General features: G+C 42.4%; 1 protein-coding gene across 1 annotated transcript in view; it reads left to right on the forward strand.

The window, feature by feature from the left end:
* Positions 1 to 14,361, forward strand: part of mapkap1 (MAPK associated protein 1) — a 90,161-nt gene that overhangs the window by 6,594 nt on the left and 69,206 nt on the right. The window contains exons 2-3 of the mRNA XM_056290772.1: positions 3,819 to 4,255; positions 12,981 to 13,070. Coding sequence (XP_056146747.1) covers positions 3,973 to 4,255; positions 12,981 to 13,070 — 373 coding nt within the window. The 5' untranslated portion in view covers positions 3,819 to 3,972. The remainder of the gene's footprint in view (positions 1 to 3,818; positions 4,256 to 12,980; positions 13,071 to 14,361) is intronic.

Consider the following 14,361-nt stretch of genomic DNA (forward strand, 5'->3'; position numbering starts at 1 on the left):
AGTTGAGATGGTTCGGGCATCTGATTAGGATGCCTCCTGGGCGCCTTTCTTTGGAGGTTTACTGGGCATGGCCAACAGGGAGGAGACCTCTGGGTAGACCCAGAACTCGCTGGAGGGACTACATGTCCAATCTGGCCTGGGAACGCCTTGGGATCCCCCAGGAGGAGCTGGAGGCCGTTGCTGGGGAAAGGGACATCTGGAGTGCCCTACTTAGCTTGCTGCCACCGCGACCCGACCCTGGAAAAGCGGCTGAAGATGAAATGAGATGAGATAATCGTGCAACTTGTAGCCTTTGTTCTTGATTAAGTGGATGTTTTTTTTCCAAGTTAGCAAGGTTAACTGTTAAACCTTGAGCTCCAGCAAATAGTTGGCTTATGTTACAACTAGCTTAATGTTATTTTTTTTCCTCTGGATTTCAGTGTATATTTTCCCGTCACAAAACCAATAGCCGCTCATGTGTGACCGACAGTGTGACAGACGCAGATCTCTCGTCACTGCCAGCTGTTTCTGGCTTCCGGCTTCCACCTTTGTGAGATTAAGCTTTGTGTGATTGAAAACTGCTGTTTATTCTCTTATTCCCTCTTCTCCTCTAAATTCTGCCCTTCTCTATATTCTGCCTTGGACGGTATGGTGGCCCAGTGGATAGCATTGTTGCCTCACAGCAGGAAGGTCCTGGGTTCGAACCCTGGGGTTGTCCAACCTTGGGGGTCATCCCAGGTTGTCCTTTGTGTGGAGTTTGCATGTTCTCCCCGTGTTTGTGGTGGGTTTTCTCTGGGTGCTCTGGTTTCCCCCACCATCAAAAGAAACATGCATGTTAGAGTTTATACTCCTGTCTGTGCCCTTGACCAGGCAATGGGAAAAGAACTGGAGTTGGTCCCGGGCACACCATACAGATCGCAGCCCAATGCTCCTAGCTACACAGATCACAGCTAGGATGGGTTAATTTGCAGTAACTGAATTTCCCCAAGGGGATTAATAAAGGAAACTTAATTTTTAACCTCTTCATTTGTTCTACTGATTTTGATATTTTCTGTGCTTAGTTCACTTATCGCTAGATTCTCTAGTTTTTGTCTCAAAGAACTCTTGTGTTAGTAGGCAGCCTCTCATTCCTAGTTTGTTTAAAAGCTTCGAGCTTCGCTGAACTAAGCAGTTAGCTCTATTGCATTTGCAGTCAAAGCAGCCTCTTTAAAACGATGGTGTGTGGTGACTGTTCCACAGTTACAGATAGGTTGTCTCTACCAGAGTGATGTGTCCGTGAGTTAGCGCAGCTTTTTTCAGCTAGGATTACATTAGACGTGACGGGCACTCCAGATAGCCTTAGCCCCAGGCCTGACAGCAGACCTGTTATTGTTAGCACTAGCTCAGCCTCGTCGGCAGATGTGGCAGGGTTTTTCTCTGTTTACTGGCATGTGAAGGCTCGCAAAAGCAAGCCAACGGTCGTGTGGCCTGCTCTGCAGTCACCTCTCCTGACTGCAAACCGGTTTTCGCCGCTCACCAGCCCTGTTGGTAGTCTTACCAGTCAGTGTGCCTCTCCCGCTCCTAGCAACAGCGTAAAGCAATGTATGCTAGTGATAGGAGACCCCATTACCCACAATATCAGATTAGCTTCACCAACCTTGGTTCCCTGTTTACCTGGAGCCAGAGTCTCTGACATAGAGGATAATCTTAGGGTGCTGGCATCATGGAGGGAGAATCAGGGAACCCAGGCACACAGCACCACTACTTTCAGCAACATTGTTATTCATTTGTATCTATAAGGCCATTCTGGGTACCCTCCCCTGTTATTTGTCAATCTTTCTGTCTGTAAAACATGGAACTTATGGGTTACGGTCTCAGGACACCTTGCAAATGACTGTTCCCAAAGTTTGGACTGAGCTGGGCAAGAAGGCCTTTATGTTTTCTGCACCATCTGCCTGGAATAGCCTGCAGAATAGACTTAAACTCCAGGACTTGGTTACTCTATCCGAATTTAAAGGTATGGTTAAGTCTATGGAATCTGAGTCTATTGGAAATTGTAAATGTTTCAATTGATAACAGGTTTGTATCTTTTCCCTTATTTTTATGCTATTTTGCACTTTGAGCGATTCTGTTGTCTTCATGTGAGTGTGCTGAAACTGATGTACTGCTGCCATTCTTGGCCAGGTCTCTCTTTTAAAAGAGATTTTAATCTCAATGGGACTAACCTGGGACTAACCTAATAAAGGTAAATGAAAAATGTCGGCACCAATAATGCTAGGATGAAACAATTAGAGATCACAAAAGCCAGCCGAGTCAGAACACTTGAGTTTGCCAGAAAGATGTGTGTTGGCATCGATTAATTGTCTCTGGTCCCTTACCTGTGAAGGGTAATGATGAGATGTACCGTAGGCTCACCTCAACGAATGACTGGCTGGCTCGTTACTGTAATGAGTAGGGATTTGACTTTGTTAATAACTGGCCTTCTTTCTGAGGCTTTCTGAAGTGGATGACATTCACCCTACTGGGGATGGCACTGCACCTTGTTGAGCAATATAGATAGCTGTCTACGTGTAGTTTGACACTAGGGACTTATCATTCAGCAGGTTGCAGGTGATTAGAGAGCCTGCTAGGTTTAAACCTAGTGTGGATGTGGATTCTACTAGTATAGTTAATATGTTTAGTAAGGGAATGACAGCTTGGTCTATAACATTGAGACCGTCTCCCTACCCTGCTGTATTGCTCCCAAGCTCTCCTGTCTTAAATGTGTGAATCACAATGATCTAATAATCATTCCCACCACTGGTGGTGGTGAAATGTGCAACAAAGCACCTAATAATCTATAGAACCAAACATCTAATGTTATCAATAGTGGGACCACACATTGTTCAAAGTGTAGGTCTTCATCAGTCGAGTTTCTTTATTTTTATTTGATTGTGCTAATAAATTGTTTTCATTGAAGTAAGTCATTGTCCTGCCTATTTTTACTCCAATGGGTGCAACATTGATTAATCCATTAACTTGAACGGTGTTATAACTATTGACCACCAAAGTTAATACCTAAAAATTTTACGAGACTGATTCATGAGTCTGACTTTGTGAGACAGATTTAATGGGACTGATTGGATTATTCCATCAATTTTGGAATATTAAAAACTAAATTTAATGGTTGATAAATTTATGAGACTGATTTGATAACCCTGTTTTACCCAAACCATGTTTCCCTAAGCCTATTGCTTGTGGTGCCGGTTGTCTCTCAGGACAGTGTGTTTCACGTTAAAATGGTCTGAGGAGACCACCTAGGCAAAAGTAGAAGAAGAAATATGTTTTTCTCCCACAGGCTGTTCTCTGGCTAAGAAAAAGATAGTTTTTAAAATTTGACATCACTTTACAAAGTGGCAGTTTAAGCATTAATCAAAAGTTTGATCTCTTAGATGGGGAAGTGTCTTCATAAACAGTAATCTGATTGACCTTCAGAACCAGATGGTCCCACACTACATCTGTTTAAAGGAAATTACTTGATTTCACAACTGGATGATAACAGGATATTATGGTAGCTAAAATGTTTGCATGGTAATAATTTATGTTTTAACACTAATGTAGTTACACCCCTTTGGTCCTCTAAAGTCTGGCAGCTAATTGTTGTTTTACAAGCACCAAAACTTGTGTCATGGTGATGAGAGACCAAAGGGAGAAGTTCTCAAGTTTGATCATGTTTTCCAGGATAATATGAAGCCTAATGTGATGTTATGATGACCTAGACATTGGACACACACAGTTTATAATTTACTCCTTTATTAAATCTCAAAGGTCAATGCACTATTGCCTACACCATGTGACCTCTTTTAACTTTCCACAAACAGGCAAACTGGTGTTTACTACCATGGACCAGGGAAACTAACCCAGAAGAGGAAAAGAAAAATATGCCTTATCTCCTGATCATCAACCCACTGAAAGAGAGGCGTGAGTAAAAGAAAAATTGAAGCTAAGAACATACCCACCTAACTTCATAGAAAAATGGCTTTCTTGGACAACCCAGCAATTATCCTGGCCCACATTCGCCAGTCTCATGTCACTAGTGATGATACAGGCATGTGTGAAATGGTACTGATTGATCAAGACGTGGACCTGGAAAAGTGCCAGCTGGCTTTGGTACCGGGCAGCAGCTGTGGGTCCGTTGGGTCAGGCTCCCTGAGTGAGGCAGACAGCAGCATGGGTGAGAATCATGGCTGTGATCTCTCCCAGTCAATGGACATCACCTCAAGCTGGGACTTTGGCATTCGGCGACGCTCCAACACAGGTAGGTTAATCTTTAGGGTTTGGCTTGTTGCAGGACCAGCTTTCTACCAGGCAAGCTACCCTATTTTCATTGTTCGAGGGGTAACCAGCTAGAAGGCATGTTCTGCTGTTTGTTGGGTTTGAGTGTCAATCTGGGTCAATGGTTTCGCTAAGCAACAGACAAATTGAGTGTTCAAGAATGAAATGGGAAGATAACAGGTTTCTGCGCAGGTGGAAATCATGGGTTTAGATTGATTGATGAAATCCATAAATCACCATGAGGTGACTCCATCGTAGTTTTTCTGATCAGACGATGCGTCTCTTGGATGATAAGATTCTCTTTTTAAAATCATGCAAATTCTATCAAATTGATTCTTTTGTTTGTATAATAGGTTATTGAGTAATCTTGTACTCAGCAAAATTGAAGCTGTGTGGTCAAAGATCCCTGTTGCACTTCTGCTTAGTTTTCAAAGACTGCTGAACATCAACAAGGTGCTTGGGGTCCATTCATCATCTATGTTGAGGAGCATAATTGTCGGCGTAATTATTTTAGTCCTTAAGAAGTCATAGTACAGTTTGCAACGGATAAGTGGTCTGCCATAATGCTTTCATGTGGAGACATCCTCTCACTATAAAAGAATTATATGAACTGAGTTTATTCAGTTCATAATCAAAAGATGTGAACCCTTGTGTGAACTACTGCTAACAGTTTATGTTTGCATATGAGGCCGACTCATGAAAACTGCCAACACAATAATGGTGAAAAGACAAACTATACTCGGCTGCCTTGCAAGTGTAAAAAATAAACACTGCGTGTCTGCACATTGTAACATATTTGTTAAAAATAATGACTATATCTTTACCAGTTACAAGTAGTTATTGATAGATATTTCAGTCTGCCACCATAGTCAACTTTGACAGACGTATCCAAATTACGATTTGTTTGCAGGCTGTTTGACTAAAGGATTGATTAATTCTTTTTGAATCCAGACCTCATTAAGTGTTGTCAGATTAATATTCGAGGTGTAGTAGAGCAGCACGAGTTTGGATTAGGTGGGAATCACAATATTTTGGCTCAGAATTGAAATCGCGATTCTCACTCATGATTCTCAGACACACCAGTTTTATTATCAATTATATTTTATTTTATTTTATATATTTTATTATTCTGGGTTTGAGCCCCGGGGTAGTCCAACCATGGGGCTTGTCCCGGGTCGTCCTCTCTGTGGAGTTTGCATGTTCTCCTCGTGTCTGTGTGGGTTTACTCCGGGGGCTCCAGTTCCCTCCCACAGTCCAAAGACATGTAGGTCAGGTGAATCGGCCGTACTAAATTGTCCCTAGGTGTCTGTTTGTGGGGGGGGGGGGGCCCTGTGATGGCCTGGCGGCCTGTCCAGAGTTTCTCCCTGCCTGCCGCCCAATGACTGCTGGGATAGGGTCCAGCATCTCTGCGACGCTGAGCAGGATAAGCAGTTTGGATTATGGAGGGATGGATGGATATTTAATTGTTAATATATTAATAATATATTGAAGGTTATATTAGACCCTAGAAGAATCACTGAGACAGAGACAAAACGTGGATGCTCATACATAGTCAAAAGAGAGTGAGACAGACGCCTTCCTCTTTTACCCTTCCCCGGTAGTTCCATATTCAGCTTCCTTCTTCCAATATACCCAGCATCTCTCCTCCACACATGTCCAAACCATCTCAATCTTGCGTGTCTTGCTTTGTCTCCAAATCGTCCAACCTGAGCAACTCTTCATCCGCTTCATAGCTGCCTTCACTTCTTTCTTGCTGCACTGCACTTCCTGATTCAGAATCCCCACATTATTCAACATTATTTCTCTCATTTTCTTCATTCATCAGCCCCTTAAACTACTCCTTCCACTTTCTCAACACACTCTCCTCACTTGTTAGCACATTTCCATCTCTATCCTTGACTGCCCTAACTTGCTGCACATCCTTCCCAGCTCGGTCCCTCTGTCTAGGCAGTCGATACAAGTCCTTTTCTCCTTCCTTAGTGTCTAACCTCTCTTACAACTCACCATACACCTTTCCTTTGCCTTTGCCACCTCTCTCTTCACTTAACGCTGCATCTCCTTGTATGCCTGTCTACTTTCTTCATCTCTCTGATTATCCCACTTCTTCTTTGCCAACCTCTTCCTCTGTATACTTTGCTGTACTTCCTCATTCCACCACCAAGTCTCCTTGTCTTCCTTCCTCTGTCCTGATGACACACCAAGTACCTTCCTAGCTGTCTCCCTCACTATTTCTGCAGTGGTTGCCCAGCCATCTGGCAACTCTTCACTACCACCAAGGGCCTGTCTTACCTCCTCCCTGAACTCCACACAACAGTCTTCCTTCTTCAACTTCCACCATTTGATCCTTGGGTCTGCCTTCACGCTCTTCCTCTTCTTGGTCTCCAAAGTCATCCTACAGACCACCTTCCGATGCTGCCTAGCTACGTTCTCCCCTGTCACCACCTTGCAGTCTCAAATCCCTTTCAGATTGTACCTCCTACGTAAGATATAGTCCACCTGTGTGCACTTTCCTCCACCCCTGTACGTCTTCCTGTGTTCCTCCCTCTTCTTGAAATATGTATTCACCACAGCCATTTCCATCCTTTTTGCAAAATCGACCATCATCTGTCCTTCCACATTTCTATCCTTGACTCCATACCTTCCCATCACCTCCTCATCACCTCTGTTCCCTTCACCAACATGCCCACTGAAGTCCGCTCCAATCACCACTCTCTCCTCCCTGGGTACCCTCTCCACCACGTCGTCCAACTCACAGATTGATTCTTTCTCTTCCACCTCACACCCAACTTGTGGGGCATATGCACTGATAACATTCATCATCACACCTTTGATTTCCAGCTTCATACTCATCACTCTGTCCAACACTCTTCACCTCCAACACATTCTTGACATACTCTTTCTTTATTATTACCCCTACCCAATTTCTCCTCCCATTCCCACCAAGGTAGAAGAGTTTGAACCCACCTCCGATGCTGCTGGCCTTACTCCTCTTCCACTTGGTCCCTTGCACACATAGTATATCTTTCTTTCTTCTCTTCATCATGTCAGCCAGCTCTCTCCTTTTACCAGTCATAGTGCCAACATTCAAGTTCCGACTCTCACCTCCACACTCCTACCGTTCCTCCACTCTCGCTGCCTCTGTACATGCCTTTCCTTTCTCCATCTCCTTCGCCCAGCAATAGCATATTTTCCACCAGCACCCTGCTGGTCAACAGTAACACTGGCGGTCATTGGTAACCCGGGCCTCAACTGATCTGATATGGAAATCTGATGTATGATACGCAAAGGTTTTACGCCGGATGCCCTTCGTGATGCAACCCTCCCCATTTATCCAGGCTTGGGACTGGCACTAAGAATGCACTGGCTTGTGCATCCTCAGTGGCTGGGTTGCAAACATAAAAATACTGACAAATAAGAAATTGTACGGTAAAGAGTAACATGTGAACACATTTTATTTCTTTGAATGATTTATTTTTGAGTGCCTTATCATATCAGTCATGTTAAAAGTAGCTTGGTTACTACTGCCTCACCAAACACTGGCATTGCATGTATTACAAATTGATATTAGCCTGCTTTCAATCTCCAATTCAAGGAAGTTCCTCGCGAAGTTCCTCACATCTGCCGAGGAGGCTGAGCTAGTGCTAGCATAGCAAGTGTGCTGTCAGGCCCGGGCTAAGGCTATTTGGAGTGCCCATCACGTCTAACGTAATCCTAGGCGAAAGAAGCTGCTCTAACTGAAGGACACGTCTCTCTTGTAGAGACTACCTCTCACGAACACATCTCTAGTAGAGACAACCTATATGTAACTGCAGAACAGTCACCATACACTATCGTTTTAACAAGGCTGCTTTGACTGCAAATGCAATAGGCTAACTAACTGCTAAGTTTGGCTAAGCTCGAAGCTAGTAACATACTAGTGTAACTGAGCATATTTCCGTCCGCTGCGGGATTCAAACCAGGGTTGTACTACACCACGAGGCGACATCGCCAACCGCTCGACCAAAGGGGCCAACCCCCTGGCGATTCTTAGTAGTTTACACTAGGAACGAAAGGCTGTCTGCTAAACACGAGTCGCTTGAGAAAGGAAACTAGGTAATCTAGCGATAAGTGAACTAAACACAGACAATAGCGACATCAGCATGACAAATGAAGAGGTTAGGGCTGAATATAGAGGAGAGAGAGTAAGGGAATAAACAGCTATCGATCTCACGAAGCTGAATCTCATGAAGGCGGAAGCCGGAAACAGCTGGCAGTGACGTCAATCCAAAAGCGATGGTCTCAATTGTTTCAAAGATATCTTCATTAATAACTAACCTATAAGTACAAAACTGGTTAACAAGGATGGTGTTTGTTATCAGTGTTAGAGATCCACTGATACCTTTTTTTTACATTTGCATAGATTATCAACCACGATACAGGTTTTGCTCTTATTTCCTCGATGTAGGAGACAGTAAAGATAAGACGCTAGTGCTTTGGAAACAGCCATTTTTATTAATACCAAATGTATAAGCACATAACTGCCCCACAAAAGTTTTTTTTTCCCCCACTTGCATGGATTATCATTTATCTGTTGTCTTGTTTCACCGCCATTTATTGTAAAGGGACTTTGAGTGTTAGAAAAGCGCTATATAAGTTTAATTTATAATTATTACTATTATTATTAGTATTATTATTTATGATACTGGTGTGACACTGTTCACAAGTTTAGCTTTGGCATTAGACAGTGAGATTTCAGTCACCCCAGATACCAATCCTAATCTTAATCCCAACAAATGTACATCTGAAATTAATCAACTCTAATCTAATGCAAGATTTATCTAAATATTTTTAACTTTATGCCTAAATTTACCCTTAACTAACCACTCTATCCTGGCCAAAATAGAGTGTTTTAAGAGCAAGGTCATATAATCTGACAGATTCCAAATTCAAGTGGCTGGCTATTTTTCAAATCAATATGTCAAAACATAAGTAGTTAGATTTGTTTTTTGGTCATGGTGTACATAAATCAAAGTAGCTAAATTGGTATTATTGAGGAAAGGATAAATCCACTCATTCAAGGCTTGGGTATACAACGAGTTTGTGAAAACAGCTTGTGAAGTCACGAAATGAAAATAGAAGCGATAAAACTGGCATTGTTTATTTTGTATTTTATCTTTTTTTCTTTTATTAATTTACAAGCATTGCATAACCTCTTTAGAGTACTGATTAATTAAAATAAGCCTTGATTGGCTACGATATCGATCTCTCAGATTGGGACATCCCTAGTGGACGCAGTAAACAACAAAGGATAACACTCTCTGTCCTTAAATTCTAAATTTGGATAAGGAAAAACTCCAAAGTTAAACATTTCAAAAGGAAGAGAGAAACTTTAGGAATATAATTAAGGGAGGAATCCTCCTTCCAAAATGAATATATATGGAGTAGGTGCTGAGTGGGTAACAGGTTAAGAAAGGAACCGCTTAATGGAAAGCATTTAATAACTACAATTAGTGACAATGAACTATGTCCTTACACAGAGTGTGGCAAGTCAAAAAGGTTTCCCAGACAAACACAATTCAAAACAATATGAGCGTAAAACAATTAGGCCCTAAAATCCACATGAATTGGCATTTTGTTTTTACCGTTGAAAGTGAAATTTTGGTGCTTGGTGTCAGTAAGAGGGAGTCCAAAGGTTGGTATTCTTTCAAGAAAATTTATCCTTTTGACTTCCTTAACTTATTTGGCTTTTGCACTAAGTTTGGGGGATTGCTGGTTTTGGCTTTGGTTGTGGGTAGAAGGTTGGATCACTTTTGTGTGTCCCTGCACTGAGAATTGACCTGAAGTGGCTGTCTCATCAGGACTCCCACAAGACAGCTATGAGAAACCTGGGGTTGCTGGTAAGATATGAAGGGCAAGCAGACAAGAAAATGTTGTGTTTTCGCTGAATACTGTATTTGAAATTATTCACGTGTAGTGTATTCACATTCAGCACCAAGTATAAATGTTTTACATTGTGGTGTGTATGTTTTGCTTGTGTTGTTGTGTTTATTGGACTTCCTGGTGAGTCATTCTGTACATCCATACTGACCATCTGGACACGTGGCGGCAGTATTTGGTTCTGAGCCATCCAACTTAGCTGTCATTAAATCTTGTACTTGAAGTTGACATTGTTTATCTGCAGCAGGTCCTGCTGATTGCCCTAAACAACCTCGAACTACCTCCAACACATAGCCTAAACAACTCAAAAATACCCCGAACTACCTCAACACATAGTCCAAACAACTCAAAAATACCCCGAACTACCTCCAACACACAGCCCAAACAACTCAAAAATACCCTGAACTACCTCAACACATAGTCCAAACAACTCAAAAATCCCTCGAACTACCTCCAACACATAGCCCAAACAACTCAAAATTACCCCGAACTACCTCCAACACATAGCCCAAACAACTCAAAAATACCCTGAACTACCTCAACACATAGCCCAACTCAAAATTACCCCGAACTACCTCCAACACAAAGCCCAAACAACTCAAAAATACCCCGAACTACCTCCAACACATAGCCCAAACAACTCAAAAATACCCCGAACTACCTTCAACACAAAGCCCAAACAACTCAAAAATACCCCGAACTACCTCCAACACATAGCCCAAACAACTCAAGAATACCCCGAACTACCTCCAACACATAGCCCAAACAACTCAAAATTACCCCGAACTACCTCCAACACATAGCCCAAACAACTCAAAATTACCCCGAACTACCTCCAACACAAAGCCCAAACAACTCAAAATTACCCCGAACTACCTCCAACACATAGCCCAAAAAACTCAAAAATACCTCCAACACATAGCCCAAACAACTAAAATATACCTCCAACACATAGCCCAAAAAACTCAAAAATACCTCCAACACATAGCCCAAACAACTCAAAATTACCCCGAACTACCTCCAACACATAGCCCCAACAAATCTGAACAACCCCAAACAACCACGAACCATCCAAAGACATACCCAAGGCAACTCCAAACTACCAACACGTACCCTAAACTGCCCCAAACGATCCCAAAGTACCTACACAATCATTTTAGTGAACTGTGGTAACTCCAGTGGAATTGGGCAGTTAGAGGATTGCTATTTACTACAGTTTACACGTAACTGCTGAACGTTGTCTACATCTACAATTCACAAAAGCGGATTCAGAGATATTCATCAGCATCACCGTATATCGTCCAGGCACCATAATTTATCACAGTGTGTATCACTAGTTCATCTCTTGTCAAGATGGAAAGTAATGGTTTTGCCCAGATGGGGGCGCTCTGAAAAGATGGTACGCCTACCTCTGTATTTTGTTGGTTTTTACTGTTAAGATCCGTCCTTCAAATGTTAAAGCTATGGCATGCATAACACCATTTTCTCATTTTTAAAGAAAATGTATTTCTGATTTTTCCCTTTTTCTCCCAATTTAGTGGCCAATCGCTCCCTTATTCTGGTTCAAACACCCACCCTCGTACCGTATACGTTCACCAACTGCATCTCTCCGGCTGGCGGTCTCGAAGGAGACTCGCGTCTCCTCCAGGCCGAACCACCGCTTTTTCCCCACACACAGAGACGCAGTCATGTGACGGACACGAGCCGACTCCGCCCCCTCCCAAAAACAGCTCTGCCACCTACTGCTGCTTCACCGAGTCCGGCCGTAGTCGGATCTGACCAGACCGGGGCGTGAACCCCGGTCCCCAGTGGGCAGTTACATCGACACAAAGCCGATGCTTAGACCGCCACACCACCGCGGACCCCATTTTCTCATGTTTATGTCATGATACGTAAATCAGATAAATCAGAGCACCCTGTCAGTTATATCAGCCCACTTTCAACATTTACCAGATTTAATCAGGATTTAGGTTTCAGTAAAAAGCTGTCCTCAACTTGTACATCCCATTATGGTCACCGCAGTTCAATAAAATTACGATTGCTTGAGGTTGTTTAGGGTTGCCCGGGGTATGTGTTGTGGTAGTTTGGGGTTTTTTTTGGTTGTGTTTGGATAGTTTAGGGTTGTGTGGGGTATATGTTTGGATGGTTTTGGGATGCCAGGTGTTGTTTGGAGTTGTTAAGTTTAGTTTGAGGTTGTGTGGTGTTTTCTTTTAAGGGGGGCTGGGTAGTTTGGGGTTGTTTGGGATGTGTTTTTGGATAGTTTGGATAGTTGTATGGGTTACTGTGGGGATTTTTTTTGGGGGGGGGTTGTTTGGGGTAGTTTGGAGCAGTTAGTGGGACCCCCTGCAGCATCAACAGTACTTTCCAGTATTTGTGAAATGTACTGCAATTATACTGTCTCTAATATTGACAGTCTCATGAGCCCCTTTAGGGAAAGTGAAGTGTTTTTTGTAATACACAGTAGACATCAATATTTTCTAAGTATTTGTTGAATAAAGTTGATGCATGTTAATATGTTGATACATGTTAATATGTTAATAACTAAATTGTTTAATTCAACAATTTATTATATTTATTGTAATAAATATATACATATTATATTGTTTATTATATTTATTATTATATATTATTATATTGTATTGTTATATACGTATATATATATTATACTTATTAAATGTATTATGTGTTTAATTCAATAATTTATTAGTTGTCATATGAAATTGTTAATTCATTAATTATTCATTGTTCTTTGAATTCTAACGAATAGTAATTTTGCTTTTCTGTATTTCCAGCACAAAGACTGGAAAGGCTAAGGAAAGAACGTCAGAACCAAATCAAATGCAAAAACATTCAGTGGAAGGAGAGATCAGCCTCACAGTCAGGTAGACTTCCTTGCCAGTTTTTCTACATCCATTATCTAATATAATAACATACAGTGCCTTGCAAAAGTATTCAACCCCCTTAATACTCATCACTAATTTCTGGGTTATAAAAGTCAGTCACTCATCTGTTCCTGAACAATGTTATGTTTGTGAACCCATAAGCCCATATAACTAACCCATGTGTGAGGTTTGATCACAAAAACACCACCGGGTGCTCTCTATAAACATGATTTGGAGGAATACGGGCAAAGAAAAGTCAGTACTTTCATACTTTGAGTAATCCATCAAGGATATACACAACTGAGTATGTGTAACTTTGTGCTTAAAACTCTCCCTGTGGTAGCATTTAATGAATATCATCTGTATTGGTTGCTGGTTGGTGGATCATACCACCCTTTCCAGGTCATCTAATCACCCAAGCTGCAGTGTTTCAGATGTCAACATTCAACAACGTGACAGGCCTGCAGCTACTAAACTGTACTCGGGGTCATAGAATGCTGTTCAAAAGACCAACGTCCTGGGCGTCCGGGGGGCGTGGCAGTCTATTCTGTTGCCTACCAACACGGGGATCGCTGGTTTGAATCCCCGTGTTACCTCGGGCTTGGTCAGGCGTCCCTACAGACACAATTGGCTGTGTCTGCGGGTGGGAAGCCGGGTGTGGGTATGTGTCCTGGTCGCTGCACTAGTGCCTCCTCTGGTCAGTCGGGGTGCCTGTTCGTGGGGGGAGGGGGAACTGGGAGGAATAGCGTGATCCTCCCATGCACTACGTCCCCCTGGTGAAACTCCTCACTGTCAGGTGAAAAGAAGCGGCTGGTGACTCCACATGTATGGGAGGAGGCATGTGGTAGTCTGCAGCCCTCCTGGATCAGCAGAGGGGGGGCGGAGCAGAGACCGGGACGGCTCCGAAGAGTGGGGCAGAAAAGGGGGGAAAAGAATCCAGTTAAAAAAAAGAAAGACCAACTTTCTAATGTGAACTGCTTGCCATTTTTTCTCTTTCAAACACTTAAATATCTGTTTTATTCAGTTTCATAGTGGTTAGTACTTTTTAAAAAAAAAAGCATCTACAGTGTAAAACCTAAGAACACATAATTCACACAAGGCGGTAAAGGACTGACATTACATATAGCGACACCTAAAGCTGTGCTTAATTAATGCGAAAGACATTCTGATTTAAAACAAATCAAGGTATTATTCACTAGATATCACCACTGATTACTGACGTTTTGACAAACTGTCCAGTTTACCTTTCTGTAATGGATGTTTTGACTGGTGTGAGAATTCACTGGAGTTG

This window comes from Lampris incognitus, chromosome 12 (assembly GCF_029633865.1).
Source record: "Lampris incognitus isolate fLamInc1 chromosome 12, fLamInc1.hap2, whole genome shotgun sequence".
In the NCBI taxonomy this organism is placed as follows: domain Eukaryota; kingdom Metazoa; phylum Chordata; class Actinopteri; order Lampriformes; family Lampridae; genus Lampris; species Lampris incognitus.